Here is a 22,811-nt window from a genome sequence, read left to right on the forward strand (position 1 = left end):
AAATATTTTTTCGATTGTAAATTTTTTATTATACTTTCAGTTTTGATTCCTCTTCTATCCTTTTGTGAGGTTGTTGTGTCATCATTTAGAGTCTTTTTTAAAATAATTTAGCATAGGACGTTGTGTCATGTTTAAATGCAATATTGTGTTTGAGCAAGGTTTACAAAATCTGGAGACACTCATTTGACAGAAATTTAACTTAACTAAGTGCTTCTGGTCGAATTAGGTATTATTGTTTATGTTTATAGCATTAGGTGAACAGATGTGTTTTATACTTTTGAATATCTATTAACACTGAAAATAATAGTTTAAAAAGAAATTGATGATATCAGATTAGGAACTTCCGTGACATCAGTTGCACTTTATAACTACTTTCACCTAAAGCTGTACTAGACACGACCTCAATAGCTCAATATTACATTCCCATCTATTAAATTCTGGATAAAATAACACTTCTAAATTTTTTCTTTTTTTTTCCCTCAAATATGATTTCTTTACTTTATCTCTTGTTAAGCCATTTGCCCATTGCTTTTTTCTTTTCCTTTTTTTTTTTTCTTTTGCAAAGCCATATTTCACTCATAATACGCCGTAATATCTGTACATTGCATAATATTTGTACATTGCACTTCTTTATTTGTTATTTGTTGGAATCTATATTTTTCGCAAATTTATTATTCGTTCTTTCATTCTTTCATCATTACGGTTTAGTTCACATAACTGTTAATTTGTTTTTGTTTAAGTTCAAGAATTCAATGTTTGTTTTTTAATGACTAATACTGAAATTAATTTTATTTCAGGTTTTTCTATTAATTCTGTGATATATTTGCATTTTTCCCTTTTTTTTTTTGTATTCATTACAATTATACGGCTAATGATTCCAGAATTTAAGAATTGTGGGGAGAGAAAGAGAAAGTTAGAGGTTACCTTTATGCCCTAAAAAATTTGCTTATCTATTCGCCATTGTTAAATGCTTTATTATATATTTGATGAAGAAATGAAGAGTTGAAAATTATAATTTTATCAGCTTCTCCTAGATAGCATAGTTCTCATTCTCATTTGCTTCATGTTAACCTTTATCTAGCTAAATTATTATATAAATGTCATCTTATAGCATATTTATTGACCAGAGATATATCCTGCAAAATTTTCATTAAAAATTAGAAAGAATATCACTTATGCACCATTGTTGTTGTCTTTTGTAGTTTACAGTCAAGATAGTTACATTAAATATATATTAGCTTTAGTTGCTTTTTAATGAAATGATTCGAAATAATTGTTAGTCATTCATTGTTAGAGAAATTAAATTTTTGTTTGAAAGGAAAGCAAAATGCAAACGAAAGTAACTGGCTTTTTGCTGAAATATTAAACTTTTTCTTAACTGCAAAATTTTTACTACTTTCTGGGGCCGTATATTTTGTTTAATGTGAAACTTCGTCTAAAAAATTTTTATCTATTTTTTTTTACCCCATGTATTTGCTCCCCATTGTATAATTTAAAAACACACTTTACAATCGTATTCAGTTGTGAACTTGAAATGTTGAAAGGCCATAAATGATCCCAGATGTTCCTGATATTTTCTAGTAATCTTCATAATTCCAGAAACCACAAAAATGATGATATAATTGGTATTAAATTTTGTACTCTGATCAATAACATAACTAAAGATCATTCAAGAGTTTCATACTATCATAGCGGGCAAATTCGCACTCTCTCTGACGTACGCCAAAAAACAGAGGACTTCGAGAGTAAGCGTAAAATTCCACAAATTGCTATTTCTATCCAAGGTATTAACATGGTCAAATAATCTAAACCTAAGTTAGCACTATTTACTTTTGCAGTATTCCTTGAACAAAAAAGTAAAACTGAAAATTTCATCTTTAATGACATAAGATTGAGTCTTGAAAGTTCTAATTAGTTTCATTTACTGGTTATCACTTCAATTAATTTGAATTTTTTAAAAATTAAAGTCTTCAATGCTCTCTAATAAAAACAAAATGGATGACAGTATAAATTCTTCCAAATTGATAATGCTTAATGTAATATTAATGTAATAATATAGTTTCAGGATTTTTTCATTAAATTTTTCACTAATGTCCATTAAATGTCCAAATGCATTTACTTAACTTTTATTTCATTCCATACAATTTCATCTTTAGTGAAATTTCAGGTCAATATTTTAGATTTTTAATGAAATTTCTAACTTCAGATTCAAATACAATCAATTGTAGTGTTATAATTATTCCATCCGAAATACCGCAAAAAAAAAAAAAAAAAAAAAAAAAATATTATAAATGAACAAAAAATATTAACAAATGAATAATTTTCGCTTTCAATAACTCTATCATTACTGCTAGATATTAATTTTTTCATTAATTTCATTAAACTTTACTTTTTTGCAGAGCTAAATTTTGTTTTTGTAAAGAATGAAATTTCGATGATTTAGTCCGTGGAGAGGAATGATCTGTGATAGTTTGAGTATCTGAAATAGTTAGAGAATCTTTCAATTGAACAGGTAAACTAGAAATGGTACTTATTGTTCGAGTATTTTTATTGGTATGATTTGATTTGATTTGCTTTTCTTGCCATATTCGTTTTTGTTTATCTCGTAATTTTTGTTGATGTAATATTTCCATTTCTCTCTGTAAACATTAACATTTGCATAAATATATGAACTATTAGCTATGATTGGATTAAAAATTTTTAGCTTAAAATTTAACGATGTAAATTTTATGATGCTTAAATGATGAATGAATGTTAGCATCAAATCATTAAGTGTGATGTGCTTAAATGCTAATATGATAATAAAGTGATATGATAAGAGAGAAATGATTATAATACACGTTTCTTTTGCAAAATTTTCTGATGTCAGTTGTGCATTTCAATTCTATTTTAACTAAACATTTTTGATTAATTAATTAACTAACTGACTAACTAGCTAGCTAACCCTAATTAAATTTAACAATAATTTTATCATTTAAATAAATTATCATATATGCTAGCAATAACAAACAGTGATATTGCTGCTTTTCCGGCTATTTTCATCATCCTTATTCCTCCGTTCAAATTCCATTTCTATTGTATTATGACCACTGCATGGACAACCAAAGAACCAGCAATAAATAAGTGGAAATAGTATAACATATATCTAAATTTAATTAATTTAATTTGAAAAAAAAATTTAAGTAATTATTTTTTATTTGCAAATATACAATGATTGCTGATAAAAGAATGAAGAAAAGCTTTTATCAAGCTTATTCAATGATAAGAAAACAAACTTTCCTAATCATTTAGTGTTCATTGTGTAAGAAATATAATTTCATACTTGCATGCATATTAATACTCGTATTATCTTATCATCCAGATCATCCAAATGAATTGGTTCTTGTGATAACAAAATAGCATTGCTAAAATGTTGTAGGAAAATATGTTTGAAAAAATAAAATTGCATGCAAAAATTATTTAATAAAAAAAATTTGCAAATTTTGTTAATCAATTAATTTTGCGAATGTTAATTAATTATGGATAACTTTAATTAATACTAAAGCTTACATTTGCAAATCATTGCAAATGTAAAAATTAGTGATAATTGAAATTATTTTTGGAACAAAAAATTTATTACTTTTTTTCAATTCTCGTATAACTTTCTTAACAATTATTTTATGCATATTAAACAAAATCATTGATTTATTCAATTATATCAACTTAATAATTAATTTAATTTAATTATGAATCAAATGTTTTTGATAAGTTAATTACAAGGATTATTACCTCATAGTTGCTAATCTAAAATTATTTCACAACGAATTTCACACAAATAAACAGTTTCTTTCTTGTTGCTTTTTCTAACAATAAAAATTTTTTTTTTGTTATATGCAAATTTTGGCATTGAAAATTGCTACCTGTCACTCGGATATCATTTATTATCAGAATACTCTCGATGCAATAGCACTTTTTAAAAAAGAAAAATTTATGTTTTCTTTCAAACATAACAATTATGAAATTTTATTTAATTCATCTTTCCATTCTACTTTTGACCTACCCGATTATCTACCTTAAATTATATACCTTAAAGAGTATTGTGACAGGTAATTATGTAAGAAATTGACAAATGACCTTACATTACCTTTATATTCCTCGTATTATTTCTACATATTGCTCTTGAGAAAGATTTTATTTTTAAATGAAATATACAATTTTAATGAAACGATCGACCAAACTTGAAATGCAATTAATTAAAAAAAGTTAATTAAACTTAAATCGATTAAGAAACAACAACTTACTGCTATGATTCTCGTCTTATACACATAAATTTTGCAATTATTCGAATGATTTCTTCAAACATTAGAACACACCTATACATACACACACACACACACACACACACACACCACAGACATACTCACACAGACACAGACATACTTTCTGTTAATGTAGTAATGTGTGATAATAGGTTGATATAGAAAGGACCAATGATTTTCAAAAGCTTAAGATGTGCCATATTGCTAATCTTTAATTACTAAGTTTTTTTTGTTTAACTCAAATTTATTTAAAAAAGAAAAAAAAAAAAAAAGAAAGAAAGATAAAAGTAAAAAGCATTTGTAACGGATGTTATTACTGCGACAACTTTTGCTGCTATCAACACTTTAACATTCATTGATCATTGATAATTCTCTAATCACTTCCCTCTGCATTACTACTTTTCAATATCACTAATTGATTATCATTATCTAGGCTTATCTCTTCTACATTCAATCTCTTCATCATTTTCTTTTCTTTCTCTTATCATTATTTCTGGTTTTATCTCTTCTACATCCAATGTTTATCATTTTCTTCCCTTTCGCTTATCATTATTTCTAGACTTATCTCTGCTGCATTTAATGATTATCAACTTCTTCTCTTTCGCTTATCATTATATCTATAAATTTATCTTTTCTGCCTTTCTTTCCCTCAAATTCTAACAATCCGAAAAGCACTAAAATGAATGTTTGACGTGAAGCAACTGTTGAAATAGGATGAAATGGTCAGAATTCTATTCTTTTCCTCTCACAATTCTACAATCTTTCGATTATTTACAAAGCTATGCCATTTGTTGAGAAGTTAGTTAGTCAGTCGTCCAAATGTGGTGGAATATTTCAACAACAATACAAATTGAAATTTAAACCAGTAGCGCAATTTTCCATTTTACCGCATCGCATTTTCTTCTTTTTCACTCCTTTTTTTCTCTTTTTTTCTGCAAAATAATTTATTTTTGATTTACTTTTAATGTAAACTATTTCATATGTTGTGGAATATTTCATTATTTACATTATTTTATATTGTTTAATACTTAAATTATAAAAAAAATTATTAGTTTAATAATTGTATAAATGATTATAATTAGATAAATAGTTCTTATGTTTTTCATATTTGCTTGCTGTTATTTTAATTTTATTCAGTTTATTTTTCATCAAATCATTATATTTACTTTCAAAGTTTTTGAATAAATTAAAATTTGCGTATTCATGATTTATTAATTAAAACAATGAAAGATTATTTACTAACATTATTAATTAATTAACTAACTAATTAACAGTTATCATTTAATTAATTATGCTTCTATTACAAAAAAAAAAAAAAAAAAATTTCTACCAGATGGCATATTTGCTATTTTATAATTGGCCAGAAAAATTTTTCTTCCATTATTATTTTTATTTCTAAAATTATATTTAAAAATTTTTTCATGAAAATTTTTATCATAAATTTTACAATGATATCTCTTTCCCATTATTTGACTACAATTGAAGAAGTGATAATATAAAAGATATTGATTGCACGGTTAAATAAAGAATATAAAATCAACATTTTTCGTAAAATTTTCATCAAAAACTTTTTAAACGTAATTTAAAAAAAAAGTTTAGTGAAAAAAAAAAAGGAAAAATTTTCTGCCAGATGGCATATTGCTAGCAATCTCGAGATACGGAAAGATATATACAAAGGAAAGCTTTTAAAAGGAAGAGAAAATGAACTAAAATCGAAAAATTCATATTAACATAAATACAAATATCATTTCTGATTAAATTATGATATGTTATCATCAGAATATAGCAAATGTCTTTCCAATAAGTAATTATAAAATTAATCAAATTATCTTTTTTTTTTTTTTCAATTCTCAGAAGATTAATATTTAGATGTAGTAGAAATTGTCATCTCTTTTATCAGCATTATCATAATGATAATAATGGTTGAAGTGATAATAATCTTATCGATGATTAAAGTGATAACAGTCTTATCAGCAATTATCTAGCTGAACAATATATGAATTTTTATCAATAAGCAAATCGAACAAGCATAGCAATTTGATTGAGATATTAATTAATTTTGCATATAAAATGAACAATGTTAGAGTGACAGAAGAGAGAAAGTACATTGTAATGACATATTACAGGTAAGTTTCCAGGTAAGTATGTCACAATTTGTACTGTGTTTGCATTTGTAAATATCTTTTCACATTGAAGAAGCCAACAGCATCCATTAATACTATTTCATTTGCTAACACCTCAATGCTATATTATTTATCGTTTTTAGCATTTACTTTTTTTTTTTTTAATTTGAGAATTGAAATAATAGCTTAGTTTCTTTTATTATTCGCTTTTTTCTTTTGATTGTTTTGTTTAAAAAATTTCTTTAAAACATTTATCAATAATATATATATATATATTCATCAATGTTTAGCTAAATTCAATAAAAAACTAAAACTAAAAAAAATTATTTACCATTGAAAGTTTTTGTTGTAAATAACAAAACATCTAATATGCAATTTATAAAAAAAATTTGTAAATCTTTTTAACAAACCTAATCCAATTTTCTTTTTTCTTTATTAACTATTTCATAGGATTACAAAATTAATTTATTAATTAATCGTATTTTTTTTTTTTTTTTGTATTTTTTTTTACCTCAATGTTTTAATATAGGCGAGAATAAATATATATCGATGGATGAATGAGTGTGCTTTTTTTTTTTAAAGAATAAATAATTTTGTAAACATTTCAGCACTGTGAAAAATCAATTCAAGCAAATGTAAACTTATCTACAATTTACTTTAGATAAAATATTTAACAGTTCTTTTAATTTTTTTCTTAAATTCTCAAATAATTTTTGAAATTTCTTAAATATTTCTCTGCATTTATCGAAATTCAAAATTTTCATAATTTCTTGAAAGAAAGAAAAAACGATATGTTTTAAGAGAGAGAGAGAGAAAGAGAGAGAGATGTAAAAAAATTGCAGAAATTTTTCATTACTTCTCAGATTCTTTCTTTTTTCCTTTCTTTTTTTTCTCAAAATATAAGATGAAATGATTCAGAAAGATTAACAATTGTTTGAAAGAAATTTAAGAGAGAACCATCATATATATATATATTTCATAGACATAAATAAGCATAGCCATTATCAAAAAAAATATCCAACAATAAATCTATCTTATCCATTATCACCAAGGTGATAAGCTATAAGTAATTCACATTAAGCTAACATCTCTATTCATAATTATAGTGTATTCATGGATTACTAACAGCGTTCGATCATTTATTTAAGCACTGAAATTTTACAAATTATTTTTCTTTTTACTTTGCTCTTTGAAATTTTTCCTTTAAATTTCATTTCCTTCTAATATTTTTTCGTCTTTTAACTTTTTTAACTTAATATTGATTCAATTTACATCTTAAAAAAAAAAAAGAACGAAAAAAAAAAAGGAAAGGAAAAATATAAAAGTAAATAAAGCAAAGGAAAAAAAAAGTATAACAAAATACTAATTGAAAGATAAATCAATCAAAATCTAAGATTGAATAACTGATATCATTGAAATGTTTTAAAATAATCAATAAATAATCATTGAATGATCACAGATAATCTTAGCAAATACTTTTTTTTTTCTCTCTTATTTTATTACTTTCAAATTAATAAAATTATTTAAAAATATTATATTTAAGAAAAAATTTTACATAGCTTCATTAGAGTTAAATTAATTACATTGTTGACATTCTTACATATATCTATGCTAGATAGATAAGTGAGAAATAAATATATTTTATCACGATAACATTTGCAAGACTTGTATCACATACTTTTATCAATTATGATCTTATCATAATTGATATTATTTAAATATCATCTACCCATATCGTAAAAAAAAAAATAAACATTCCTAAAAAATATCCTACTTCTTTGTTTTATATCTTTACATTATTACAATTTTTTTTTTTATTGTTTTTTCGTTTTGTTTTTTCTCTAAATTTTATACGCTCATTTTAATTTATTAGATATTTTTTAAAATTTAGCTTATCATTTTGTTTAATTTTAATTTTAATCTATTTCAGATCGTCGTTGTATGCATATGGAGTAGTAAAGTGATTTTGCATACTTTAGCAGAAATATTTACAGCTGAATTTAATTATGCTTAAATTACAATTCTTCTATTTGTCAGTCTTCAATTATTCTATTTGAAAATTAAATTTTTATAAAACAAAAACGGTAATTTTTTTTTTTTTGCAGAAAAAAATTAGCTATTTGAATAAAAATAAATTGAATAATACAATTTATGAAAGAAACATTTATTTAATACTTTTTTTTAAAAATAATATTTAAAGCTAATATCATTATCATTAAATATGTATGAAATATTTTATAAAATTTTAGGAGCTTTTATCTCTCCTAAATTACAATTCTATCTTTGGTTGCATAATTTGATGAATCAAAAGCGATTCGCAATTACAACAAACGACGATTCTGACGTTGATGATCGACAAAGAAATACGTTATATAATCGTTATTCAACACGTCAACAAACGCTTACACCTGTATCCAGAATTAATTCTTCAGGTTTATTTATAAATATATATCAGGAAAATTAGTAAAAATTAATTAAAAAGGAATTAATAAAATTTAAATGCTATTTTTGTTTTTTTTCCTTTTCTATGCATAGAATTAATATTTTTAGAGAAATTTCGATTAAATTTACACGATAATCCTTCAATAAGTAGTTCACAAGGAGTATCTACGTGTAACAATATTTCACGTTCTATACCCGCTGAACGACCACGTGTTGAAACTGCACATCCATATCACGTCACTGAATTTTCTCATTTCCAGGAAAACGATTTACTTGATTATCAAGCAGGTGGGTAAACATACTTTGTTATATTTACAAGCGCTTTATTTATAAGCGTAGTAGATTGATATTATTTAATTTTTAATTAATTATGAAAGTTTATTTTAATTTCTATTTTTATTCTCCTAAAATTGAAATGAGCTTTTTGCATTTCATAAAAAAAAAAAAAAAAAAAACAAACAGACGTACGCATTATCATTATCAAATGAAACTATGAAAACAGATTTATTCGCTTTATTAAAATTCCAAATTCTATAAAAAAATTTGTACAATTTTATTCAAACTGACAATATTTAATTTTTTTTTTCTTTTTTGTTTTGTATAAAATTTTAATTTATTATCGTTTAATGGAAATCAAATAATTATGTTTTTGTTTAGTGCTTTTCAGGAAAACCGTTAAATCATAAACAACAATTTTATTCAGTGGAAGAGCATCACGACGATTTCAGTTTCCGTGAAGCCAGCAACACAACAGATCACCGTCATTTGAACATTTCAATTCCTGAAAATAATTTTAACGAGCAAATCAAAAATTCAAAACTTACCGAAGAAGTTAATTTATTAATTGCTTCCCATTCAAATCCATCTGTCAATTTACATTCACAAAATATTGGTACGTTCTAATTTGTTTTTTTCCCATAAAAGAAATAATCAATCGATGATACTTTGTAAACATTTTGAAAATTTGAAAAAATATAATTATAAAAAAATTACAGTAATTTTTCAAATTTTATTAAATTTTATTAAGAATTTCTCATCATTTTCGGGCAGCTTAATTATTTAAATTTATTAATTATAATTTGACAAAATAATGCTTTAAATTAATTACATTTATATTAGCAATTCGATTTTTTAAATTCAATCTATCTATCAAAACTTTTTTTTTTTTTTTTCATCAAACAAACAGTGTAATAGAAATTTTGCGTCCTCTTTCTTTATTTACTTACATCCGACAAGTCTACGATCAAAAAAGTACTAATAGCAAGTCAGTAAAATTTAAAATTCTAAATTTATTTAAGGTTAAAAATTAAAATGATTAAAAGATGGTTGAAGCCTTGACCTAAAAAAAAGCGACAATATGTGTCGATAGGCCTATTCTAAATGATTATTTTTTAAATGAGAAATAAACTCATCGATAATGACCTCTATTACTGATCATTTTGCTACACTGGTTGAGTTCAAATTTTCTTGTTATCATTTTGTTTTTTGTTTTTTTTTCTTTCTTCACCTTTTTTTTTTTTTTTTTCTTCAAGTTGAAAATTTATCAACTTATCATTTTTTTTTTTTTTTTCAAGATTTCATCACTGTGATGTCAATCAAATATTACAATCAAATTGAAAATCTTAAAAGCATTACAAAAAAAAAAAAGAAAAAAAAAAAACGAGAACGAACTTTTTTTTTTTCTTAAAAACAGATCGAGCAAGAAATCATTCAACACAAAAAGCCCCGAGATTTCCCAATCGAACAGAATCAATCGATCAATTTTCTACTGATATCCAAAGAACAAATCGTCATACATATAAAAAACCTGAAGTTTGTACCTTTTTTTTTTTTTTTTTTTTTTTTTCACTTTTAAATACACTAACGATTAAATATAACAAATTTGACTATACTAAATTCATATTTCAAATTTCACTATTTCAATACATCGGCAACAAAATTCAAATCACAAGAATTCAAAATGGTCAGAAGTTTGACATTGTTAAGAATGTGATATGATCCATAAAAAAGAAAGTAAATTCATTTAAAAAACATAAAATTAACTTTTTTGCGCGATTTAATAATTTAGCTCTGATAAAATCTAACCATTAATTGTTATCACTGATAAATTTAATGCATAAGCTAAAATGTTTTCAACTAATATTTAATTAATGCAATAATAACTAATTTAAAATTTATTCATTTTTTTCCATTTAATATCTACCAACAATAAGTTATTTTTATTAATTTGAATAATATATCATACAACTTTCTCAATTCTTTTTGATTATTTTCTGCTAATAATTCAAATTTCTCAATATTAATAGCAAAATATTAAATAAAACAATAAAATAAAGAAAACTGTTAGATATAATTTTTACTTTTAAAATTAAATTTGATGTTTTTCTAAGAGTTAACTTTTACCTTAACTATTATATCACATATCTTTTTTTTTTTTTTAAAGATATATTACGCTGATAATAGACGTGTTGAACGTTTAACTTATCGTCCAACTGGAAATCAGCACACGTACGTGACACATCCAATTGTTGAATTATCGATACCAAAAGACGCATCGAATGAAGATGCATTAATTGATATTCCATATATTGATCAAAATATTAATTGGAATTATTTATCGAGAAAGAACACAGAATTGAATAATTATCCAATCAAACATCAAACAAATATTTCTTCATCGAATGGTTCAAATTCATTGATTGCTTCTGAATACGATCGTTCGTATAGCACTGGTAAGCTATCCTTTTAAATCGAGAAAATTCTTAAGAGAATATAATTAATGTCACTTCTTACCTGTATCACATCCATCTCAATATGAATTCAGTATAATTATTACATACGACAGAATGTTTTAATGATAGAATGTCACATGTCACCAAGTTCTGATAAATTTTCTCATAATCGATTACTGCAAGACATAAAACAAAAATATAAATCGATTGGTATCAAATTTAAAATTTATTTGTCACCTTTCACTCATCTTTGACTAAAATAATGATAATAATAATGATAATAATAATAATAAAATAATAACAATAATGGATTATTAAATTGAAATAAAAATGCTTGTAGGCAAGAAGACAGCAAGTGGTAATATCCAAAGTACGTCAAAATCTACTTCAGTACCAATCGTTGATTATTCCAGTTTAGACGCATTTCTGGACGAGTCATTATTACAAGAAAAAGGGAACATGTCAAAATCAACAAAAGAATGGCGGTCTGTATTCAATGATAGTTTCATTTCAAAATAATATGAGAAAAAAGATTGCAAAAATGGAGATTTATGATCTAGTGCAAATTTAAATTTAATTTGAAATTTTAGAAGTAAAGCTATACGATTTAAACTTTTTGGGATATTAAATAGTCAGATATTGAGGATTTTAATTTTCTTAAATTTTAGTAAATTGTTAAATTTTAGATCATCATTTTCAACAATGCGTAATCGTTTTGGTAATATTGGATTATCATCGGATGAAGCAGTATCAAATAATCATAATTTTACAACAAATGGCTCAATGACATTACCGAAAAGAGCGCTTACAAAATCAGCAAGTCAAGGAAATCTCATAGCTAATGAACATTTCGATTCCAATGAAAGGTTAATTTTGGAATTAATTAGCAATTATTTTTGTTAATATCATTTATTTCTGGTTTTATGTTTCATTTAGACGACGATCACTTCTTGCTAATGCGGTTGAACGTCGTCGTGCTGCTGAAGCACCTGAGCTACAACGTCCGTCATCACGTCGAGAATTGGGCGATTTTTGGGAAACAACTATCAAAAATCGTTCAGGTATTATTTATTAGCAATCATTTTGCACTTTTTCTTTTCTTTTTTTACTATGATTAAGTATAATTGATTTGGTTAATCTTTTAAAATGCAAACAATTTTTGACAAATTTTAGTAGCACCACGTACTCCGTCACCGTTAACAGCTGCTCAACGTATGGAATTACTAAATGAATCGATCAGTGAAAATGGCACAAATCGATCAGGTCGACGATTTTCCGGTGATAATTTAGCAAGACGTAAGGCAAATTTTTTAGAAGCCGTCAAAAGTTCATCATCACAAACAATAACAGATCGTTTTACTAACAGAAGGTCAACTGTCATCCCTTCAATCAATGTAAGTGTCATTTGGAACGGTGTTGCATTTCTGACAGCAATAATAGTTTAATAGTAGCTAAAAGTTATTTTTTTTTTTTAAAAAAAAAGGAAAAGAAAAAGCTATTTTCAAAAGCAATTGACCTTTTTCATTTTACACTAGAAAAGTTCATCGATTTTTTCAAAAAAAAAAAATTATAATTTACAGGTGGAAATTAAAGAAAATAGCAATAATGAGCCAAATTTTGCATCATTGGATAGTGCAGTAGCGGAACTTAATAATACTAATTATGTGCTTAATAGTAGTGGCGGTTGTGCTAAATTTCCGCTTGATGATCTATGCTCATCTAGTCCAGTTAACAAAAGAGAAGGTATAATATTGAAATTTTATATTTCACATTGAGATAATTTTCATAATTACTTTTACTTCTATCAACTGAGCGCAGGTATGCAAAAACTCTTCTAAAATTGTTATATTAGCTATCAACAAATCATATTTTTACATTTTTTTATCTAATCTAATGATTAAATAATTATTGATTAAATGAGGACATTATGATGATAGTAAAACTGTATACGAACTTTTTTTTGCCTAATTTGAAATATTTAAGAAAACAATTTGCGCTCTTTTATAATTATTGTCACTATTTTATATTAAAAACAAAAATTTAGGTTCATTTTCTAACAAGAAATTTCAATATTTCTCATCAAATTAAAGATATTTCATTCTAATAATTTAAAAATTTTCTCTTACTAATATTTTAAAAATTATTCTATTAATTTTGTGATAAAAAAAAAAAAAAAAAAAAAAGATGAATGGAATAAAATTTTTGTTTCTTTTACAGGCTTAACATCATTAATGAATGGTGCGCTATTGACGCATAGTCCAAGTCCTGAGGCTACAAGTGATACAAGCTCAAACTATAATGCTCCAACTGGATTACCACATCCAAAACCAAAGCATAACATACGTGAACAGCTAATACAAGCTGGTTTTGAACCACGTGGAAGTAATTTTTATTTACACGTCATTACATTTTGCAAATGATTTATTAAAAAAAAATATATTATATATTCAAATATAATTGTAATTTTGTAATAAAAACATAGAAAAAGTTACATAAACTTTTATTCTTTAATCGTTTTTTTTTTTTTTTTTTTCTTTTTTTATGTGCTCAAAATATTACTATTATAAATATAAGTAATTTAAATCTATTTAAAATTTATCAATTTTATTTAAAAAAAAAATTTCATCAACATTTGAATAATGTAGCAGCAATGTATGTGAATCGTAGTGGCGTACGTTTTGGAAGTGCACCAAATTTCCCGATACCTTCCAATGGTAGCGTTGCATCACGCATTTCTGAATTTGAGAAAAAACCAGGTGCACCAAATTTACTACGAATTGCTTGTGCGGAACGACAAAGAAATGAGGTTTTGTTTAATTTTATTCCATGAAAATGTTCTTATAATATTTCTATCATTGTTATCAGTTCTCGAGAGTTAATACAATCTTTATATCATAATGATAAAACAGTTTAAAATTAACAGTTTCAATTTTTTTTTGAAGCAAAACTCGAAGTGCAATATTGTAAAATTTAAAATTTAAACTTAATTAGTAATATAAAATTGATAAAATTTTTTTAGCAAACTTTTGGTATAAACTTTAATAAGTTATCATTGTTTATGATAAAAAAGACTTTTTTTTTTTCTCCTTCTTCTTCAATTATGCAAAATTTATATGATAAACTTATTTGTGAAATTGAAATTAAATATGAAAGGCAAATTTTAGTTTTTAACATATTTTGAAATCAAAAAAAAAAAAAAATATATGACATAAAAAGGTAGTATATTAATTATAATTATAAAATAATCAGCTGATGGTTATTTTCCAGCCATCTCCGATCAGATCACCGCTAGGACCTATGTCACCACGGTCATCGGTGTACCGTACCAAGCCAGTAATCCATGCTGATATAAATGGTCCATCGTTGCATATAAATCAACCATCTACCAATATCGAATCAATCTTTCAATTTCCACAAATTAAGCAATTTGTGGATGCTAAGGTATAATATTTTAATTGCAAAAGCATTTATGTGCTAAAAATAATCTTTAATAGGCGCAAATGTCAGTTAACAAGCAAATTGTCCTATTAATGCATTCTTTGCCATGCTAATCTAGCTGAACAAACATAAATGTCCTATAAAATACAGGAAATAGAAAAATAATTTCATTCTATAAATTTTCATTTAACATTTTGTCTTCTCTTTCTTCTCATTTTAATTTCTCTCTTTTTACCTATTTACAATTTTCATATTGCTAAGAGCTATTTGTAAATCACTGATATCTCATTGATATTAGCGATTTCATTTTTTTTTTTTTCAATTTCAATCAAATCTGTACTTTTCCTTAAAAATAACAAACTGCTTTTTTCTTTTTTTTTTTTTTTTTTTTTTTTTTTTTTTGCAATACATTTATGCTACCATAAAACTTTCATTTTTCTCTTATTTTTCTTTTTTTTTTGGACAAATTTTAGATAAATTTTTAAAGCATTGAAATTTCTTATCAGTAAATTATTTTGAGAAATTTTAGTAATTTATAGTTATATTTTTTGCCTCATTATCATTTATCCATAATTTTTTTTCTTTTTTTTTTTAGAAATTATTAGAATTAAAAGAGAAATGATAAGAATTACTTATGATAAGTTTAGCTACTGATAGGATAAGTATCAGTTTCAAATTGTAAAGTTAATTAGAGATATTTGCGCGTTATAATCATTATTCGAATTTTCTTCAATACCACAATTCTTCTATCTTATGAATCTGTGTATGTGTGTGTGTGTGTGTGTGTGTGTGTGTATGTGTCACATTTTTGTCGCATTTAAAAGCGCTCAATTTCTATTTTAAAATTTTCACTGTGTGAATTATTTAAGCAATTCAAGTGCAGTTGATATTTCTATACATCAATTCATTATTACTTCCTCTTTCATTCTCACTTCATAAGTTTAATAATAATATTTGTTAAAGTAAAGTACCATTCCTTCTTTCATCCATAATTCTCTAAATTTCTTCGTTTATTGTCTATAACATTTTAAATATTTACAAACTAATTATTAAAAATAACACATTTTAAAGTTGTAAAAGTATTTCATATCGTAAAGAAGCATTTAGAGAAATTTTTCTTTTTTGAAGTATACTTTTAATTACTTTGTTAATTAACCTATCTTTACTTTTAATTATTTTGTTTTAACCTATCTTTATTTTTAATTATTTTGTTAATTAACCAATCTAATATTTTTTAATCATCCTTTCTCATCAATTTAGAAATTAATAATTGGACAAAATAGCAGTGGACAGGAAAATTTCGCATAATTAAAAAGCTTAGTTTTGCAAAAATTTGCATGATGATAACTTTGCGAAAAAAAAAAGAATTATAAATCAAAGATATCAATGATAAAATCACACATTTTTGTAGGATTAAATGATAAATAAAATTGTAAAATATGATACAATTGCCATATTTATCAATTAATTATTGATTCAAATTTTATCACAATTTGATTAGATGCTAAATGAAGTAATGAATATTTTCAAATTTACTAATCCTTTATTATTTTTTTTTTCTAAGCTAACATTGCTGCAACAATTATTATTATTATTCTAAGATAAAGCAATTCACTTTAAGAAATATTTACAATCAATTCAAACATTCAAATGATTATAACAAATGTTTTCTGATCATTATTCGTTATCGAAACGGAAAGCAATTTGATAAGAAATTTTTAGTTTATGAATTAAATTTAAATTTAGAGTAACACCTATAATTGTTACAAAAATAAATCTGATTAATCTTATCATCATAAACAATAATTGATAATTTAAATCTCTTTCTCATTATCATTAGTTAAAACTTTAATCAGAACATGATAGTGTATCATTTAATCACTGGAACAAGACTGCTTATCAATGAAAACAAAATACTTCGAATTGTAAGAATCGATAACAAAATAGTTGTAGTATTTTTCACATTTATTTTCATACGTTCTTTCACTTACGCAGTACAATGTCCGATATTTAGACGTATTTTGACGTGAACCAGAATGTTTCACGGAAAATTTACATTCCATTTTAAGTGGATTATTTTCATGAAAGTTTTACATTAAAGCATCTTTCTTTCCAAAATCAGAAAGCTTTTCTTCTTTTTACAAAATTCAAAATTGCTTTTATAAAAGCTCATCTTCTGTAGGTAAAATTTCTGAATTGAATAATCATTTCCGAATTGATTAATCATTAACCGGACATTGTGCACTTTTCAGACATCTGATAATATTGTACGGTAGTAATCAGTTCGAGAATTTCACTCATCCGACACATTCTTACTTTAAACCGATTCCTGAACAAAATTTTACAATTGTTTATAATCTAAATTCAATAAATTACCGCAATTGTAACTTTTGATTATTTTAGGAAATTTTTTTTTTTTGTTTAACTTTTTGTTTAACTTTAAAAAAATTCTCTTTCATTTACAACCATTTTATAATTTATAAAAATTCTTCAAAAAATTTTTTGAATTGTCATAAAAAAAAACATTTAAAAACTAATTAATGAATTTCAGGAAGAAATTCCATATGAAAATATTAAAAATACTTCGACATCAAGAATAGCAGAAATAGAAGCAAGTGATCAACTTAAGATTATGTTCGTTTTCTTATAAAAAATATTAATTTTGAACTTATCAAATATAACTTATCCATTAATCACTGATTTTATCATTACTGATATTGCAGAGAGTTGGAAGAAGCCACAAAATTTGTACTTCAGTCACCAATAAAATCTTCTAGGAATAAAAATAAAATAAGGTAAAACAATTTTTAAAAATGATTTTTTTTTTTTTAATAGCTCTAACTTTATCAGTGGTTAATTAAATTTCTTAACATTGTGAAATTATATTTCTACATCATATCAGTATGCTATGATAATCACATAATGCAATCTTATTATAAGTTAGATAAGAAAGAAAAAAGTTGGGAATAATTAAAATCGTGAAAAATAGTGAAAATTTATATCTCATTAAATAATTTATTAAAATTTTCATTTCTAACAATGATAATTTTATATATCAAATTATTTCAGTGATTAAAAATAGTGAAAATTTATATCTCATTAAATAATTTATTAAAATTTTCATTTCTAACAATGATAATTTTATATATCAAATTATTTCAGTGATTAAAAGTAGTGAAAATTTATATCTCATTAAATAATTTATTAAAATTTTCATTTCTAACAATGATAATTTTATATATCAAATTATTTCAGTGATCAAAATGAAGATTTAAAATCATATCGTAGCATTGCGGAACGACGTTTAGAAAAAAAAAATAAGATGACAAAAACATACAATAATATCAATACTGAAAAAGCTTTGGTATGATATTTACATTTTTCTCAAATTAAATTTAGCATATTTTTTTTTTTTTTTAAATTCAATTTTACGTTACAATTTTAGAATATACGTGACATACGTCCAGAATTTCACGTGTCACAAAGTCACATTTACGCATAATAATAAAGGATTAATAAGTGTAAATATGATATGAATATATTTAAAAAAATTTTTTTTTTTATTTTTCTGCTAATTAGCTAATTAGTCATAAAAAGAAAGACATCTTTTATTAATATCAAATTTCAATTGCAGCAGAATGAAATTAAAATGGAATCAGAATGGCCAACAACTCCTCCTTTACCAAAAGTACAAGTGGTGGATGTCCCAAGGTAAAAAAAAAAAAAGAATCATTTGAAATGTAAATATTTATTCAAATAAAATATAAAATTCATTCCTTAATAAGTTATTGAAATCGAGAAAAATTAACTTAACAAATTTCTTGATTAGTAGTATTTGATAAAGAATTGTTATTCCATTTTGATAAGAATAAATGAAACAACAATCCATCATAATATTTTATTATTTCTTAAATTTTAATAAAAAATCAAAAATAAAATCAACAAAAATATTTTTATTGTTGATATTTCTTTTATTTATTTATTTATTTTTTAAGGTTTTTCTTTCCAAAAGGAGTTCCAATTTCAATATCTGAGAATGAAGCAGCACTAAGACGAGTTAACGATGTATTCAGTACAATTGGAAATAAGGTATTAAATTATTAAATTTGAATAAAATTTGGGCATTATTCAAATTTAATTTAAATTTAATTCAGGTAACAATGATTAATATGGCAGAGGTATGTCGAGCAGCTGGTATACCCATCTACTGGAAACGATCTGTTTATGATTCATGCTGTAATAATTTGTCAAGATCAATAAGCATAGCTGATTTTGCTTCCTGGTGGAATAGGTATTCAATTTAATCATATCATTTATCTTTTTTGTGATAGGTAATCACATAAAAGTAATCTTAGCAAAGTTTAAATTACTCATTTTTTTTTTTTCTTACTTAGCATACTTATTTTTTATATATACTTATTTTATCATTTTAAATACATATTTTTTAAATAAAATTAGTAAATTCTTCATTTTAAAAATATGTTTTTGAATAAAATTAGTAAATTTTTCATTTTAAATACGTATTTTTTCAATAAATTTAGTATATTCCTCATTACTAATTGAAAATTTACCAAAATTCGATTATGTCAAAATTAAAATAAAATTTGAAATTAATCGTATATTAATGTTAATGTTCAATACTAATTAATTATAAATGTATAAATACATTTGCATATTTTAATTAACTCTTGTAATAATTTTTAACATTTTTTAAAAAATAATATTGCTTCAATTTTCTCATATTACAACTGATAAGATATCACATTTGTGATAAAAATTTTAACAAATCCAAACTGATGGAAATATATTTTGAATTAAACGATGCGAAATAATTGATACTTTTCAGAATTATCATTAAACTTAAACCTTAACTTTTATCATTAATCATTATCATTAAAATTTAAATTTTCAGAATGACTGCAGTAGCACATGATGAAGCAGCCCGTTTTGTTTATACCCTAGCTGGGCCTAATCGAAATTATTTGACCAAAGAAGATCTGGCACCAATCCTTAAAGATCTCATTGAAACCTTTCCAGGATTACATTTTCTTCGTGAAGCTGAAGAATTTCATTCAAGATATGTTGAAACGGTTTGTTTATTTGTTTATTTTTTTTTTCATAATTTTAAAGAAAGTAAACAAAATTTTTTATTTCTTATTTCATTTAATTCCAGCATTTCATTTATTTTGATATAAAAATTGAATAAATTTTGCAATTAAATTTGATTTCTAAGATAGATCAGTTAAGAAATAAAATCATATCATATCAAAACATACATAAACAATTGATAATAAAATTGATTTGTTTATTTAATTTAATTTTTTTTTTTTTGTATTCATTTCAAATTTAATAATCTTTCAAAATTTTCAGGTAATAGTAAGGATATTCTGGGCAGTCAATCGATCATGGACTGGGCGAATTACAATTAACGAATTACGTCGATCTAATTTTCTCGAGGTAAGTGACAAAATGAAATGTGAAAATTTATTGAGACAGACTATTATTTGCTTATAATTTTTCAAGGACTAATTTATTTACTTAATTTTTAACTTCCTAAAAAGTTAAAAAAACGAGGATAAAGAAGGTATAAGAATAAAGTGACATAAATTAGTTAGTTTTAAAATAAATTAAATTAAATTTAGTTTATTAAAAATTTCATCATTTTGTAGCTTTTTAGACAATTAGGAAGTTGGAGACAACAGATGACATCAATGCAATAACAAATTACTTCAGCTATGAACATTTTTATGTAATTTATTGCAAATTTTATGAATTAGACAAAGATCATGATTTGATTATCAACAAAATCGATATGTCACAACACTGTAACGGAGGTAGAAAATTTTAATATTAGTTTTATTTATTTTTGCTATTAAGAATATTTAGACAGTTATATTTTCTTGAAATATTATGGATTCATTTTATTTGTTTATACATTATTATAATTGTGACAATAGTTATATTTGTTTATGATTATTATAATTGCTGAAGGATTTATTGTATATTTTATAAAAATTTAAAATTTTAATTCAAGTCAATTATTTTTAGCACTTCCACCACAAATTATCGATAGGATATTTAGCGGAGCGGTGACAAGATCACCAGCAGGAAAACGTATCCGGCAAGCACTTGAAACAATCGGTTATACGGATTTTGTAGCATTTTTACTTGCAGAAGAAGATAAAAGGCATCCTACTAGGTATTTTCTTCACTTTTTCTTTTTAAAAAAAAAAAAAAAAAAAAAAAAAAAAGAAAAAATGAATTCAATGAAACTTTTCCTTTAATTTAGTGAAAAATTAATTAATTGAATTAATTTAAATTCTCTTTTTTCAATTAATTTAATAAATGAATGAAATTTTTGCAAAATTTTACAGCATAGAGTATTGGTTTCGATGCTTAGATTTAGATGGTGATGGTGTATTATCAATGTATGAAATGGAATATTTTTATAATGGTATTAAAAATAAAATGGATCAACATAATATTGATTCGATGCGTTTCGATGACGTAATTTGTAATGTACAAATTTTAATTTATTCTCTTAAAATTATTCATTATTAATAAAAAAAAAAAAAAAAAAAAAAATTCTCATATGTTTAATTATAATTTATCAAAATTATTATTATTTAAAAAATTTTAAAATAAATTTATTTATTTATTTTTTTTTTTTTAGCTATTAGATTTAATACGACCAAAACAACCAAATGTTATTTCATTGTCGGATTTGAAAAAGTGCCTTTTATGTACCAGATTTTTTAATACATTTGTTAATTGGGTGAAATATTATGAACAGGAAGCTAGTGAAGGAGAACGAGCTACAGTGGTTTGATTTCTTGCTAATAAATAAAATTATTTACTTATTTATTTTTTGTTCTTTAATTTATTTACTAATTTATTTATTTGTAATGTAAAATAAATATTATATAGAAATTTTCTTTCTTTTCTTTTTTGTAAAAGTTACAAAGAATTTTGAAAAGAAAAAAAAATTTTTTTTTTTTTGAAAGAAATTTCTAACATTTCAGACAGACGGTGAAGAGGAATTGAATGATTGGGATAGATATTGCTTAGAAGAATATGAAGCGCTAATGGCAGATGATCAAGATAATGATGAGCTTGAGGATATGTTCGTTTTAAATTTCATTTCAATTTAAATTCATTCATAATAACAAAAGATATATTTTATTAGTCTACTAAATCAATCATTTATTTTCTTTCCAAAAACAAAAACTTTACAATAATTGATTTATTTGCATATCTAAATGATTGTTGATACATATCAAATTATATATAACTGGTAAATAATTTCCAAAATATAATCATAAGATTACAAAATATTTACGTAATACATTTATGATAATATTGAAGTAAAAAATAAATAAATAAATAAATAAATTAAGCTAATTTAGCTAATCAAAAAAATTACAGTAATTTAAATTTGGATGATGATGATGATCTGCTAATTGGTAGCAATATTAACACGGCGGTTAATTTATCATTGCGCGAATTTGGCGATTCTCAGCGAACAAAAATTTTAGAAGCAATATGAGAAAAAAAAAAAAGAAAGAGAAAAAATGGTAAACGAAAAAAGTTATCTCAAATTATTGATTTTGATGTAAGGAATATTTTACATAGAAATGGTTTCATTCATTATTTTATGTATGCTATTGAAATTTGTTTACTTTTTATCTGTTTATTTGTTCAGAGAGTGTGATAATTATTTTTGTTGTGGGTTTTTTTTTTTGATTTCTCTAAGTCAATCAGTGAAATGGAAAAATAAG

At 23.9% G+C, this 22,811-nt stretch overlaps 2 protein-coding genes across 4 annotated transcripts; one reads left to right on the forward strand and one right to left on the reverse strand.

Moving 5' to 3' along the window:
- Positions 1-2,378: 2,378 nt before the first annotated feature.
- Positions 2,379-3,448, reverse strand: Bm237 (Uncharacterized protein; the record flags this gene model as incomplete). 3 transcript variants are annotated; one of them, XM_043075761.1, is made up of 3 exons in its annotated part: positions 2,379-2,639; positions 3,011-3,145; positions 3,323-3,448. In XM_043075761.1, 3 exons carry the CDS (start codon positions 3,446-3,448, stop codon positions 2,379-2,381), a joined length of 522 nt encoding a protein of 173 aa, XP_042931695.1. The 3 variants fall into 3 exon arrangements, with proteins under 3 accessions (XP_042931695.1, XP_042931696.1, XP_042931697.1); XM_043075762.1 differs by having other exon boundaries at positions 3,323-3,328; XM_043075763.1 differs by lacking the exon at positions 3,323-3,448 and having other exon boundaries at positions 3,011-3,070.
- Positions 3,449-8,720: 5,272 nt separating this feature from the next.
- On the forward strand, positions 8,721-22,579 carry Bm2022 (protein phosphatase 2A, putative; the record flags this gene model as incomplete). Its single annotated transcript, XM_043075764.1, has 27 exons — positions 8,721-8,853; positions 8,972-9,151; positions 9,531-9,755; positions 10,557-10,675; positions 11,307-11,595; positions 11,936-12,080; positions 12,282-12,461; positions 12,532-12,656; positions 12,769-12,989; positions 13,176-13,338; positions 13,813-13,977; positions 14,241-14,401; positions 14,863-15,036; positions 17,585-17,667; positions 17,757-17,828; positions 18,289-18,397; positions 18,668-18,744; positions 19,029-19,122; positions 19,188-19,324; positions 19,946-20,123; positions 20,404-20,490; positions 20,711-20,867; positions 21,082-21,232; positions 21,408-21,552; positions 21,707-21,856; positions 22,056-22,156; positions 22,459-22,579. 27 exons carry the CDS (start codon positions 8,721-8,723, stop codon positions 22,577-22,579), a joined length of 3,942 nt encoding a protein of 1,313 aa, XP_042931698.1.
- Positions 22,580-22,811: the final 232 nt, after the last annotated feature.

This window comes from Brugia malayi (assembly GCF_000002995.4).
Source record: "Brugia malayi strain FR3 genome assembly, contig: Bm_v4_ChrX_scaffold_001, whole genome shotgun sequence".
NCBI lineage: Eukaryota > Metazoa > Nematoda > Chromadorea > Rhabditida > Onchocercidae > Brugia > Brugia malayi.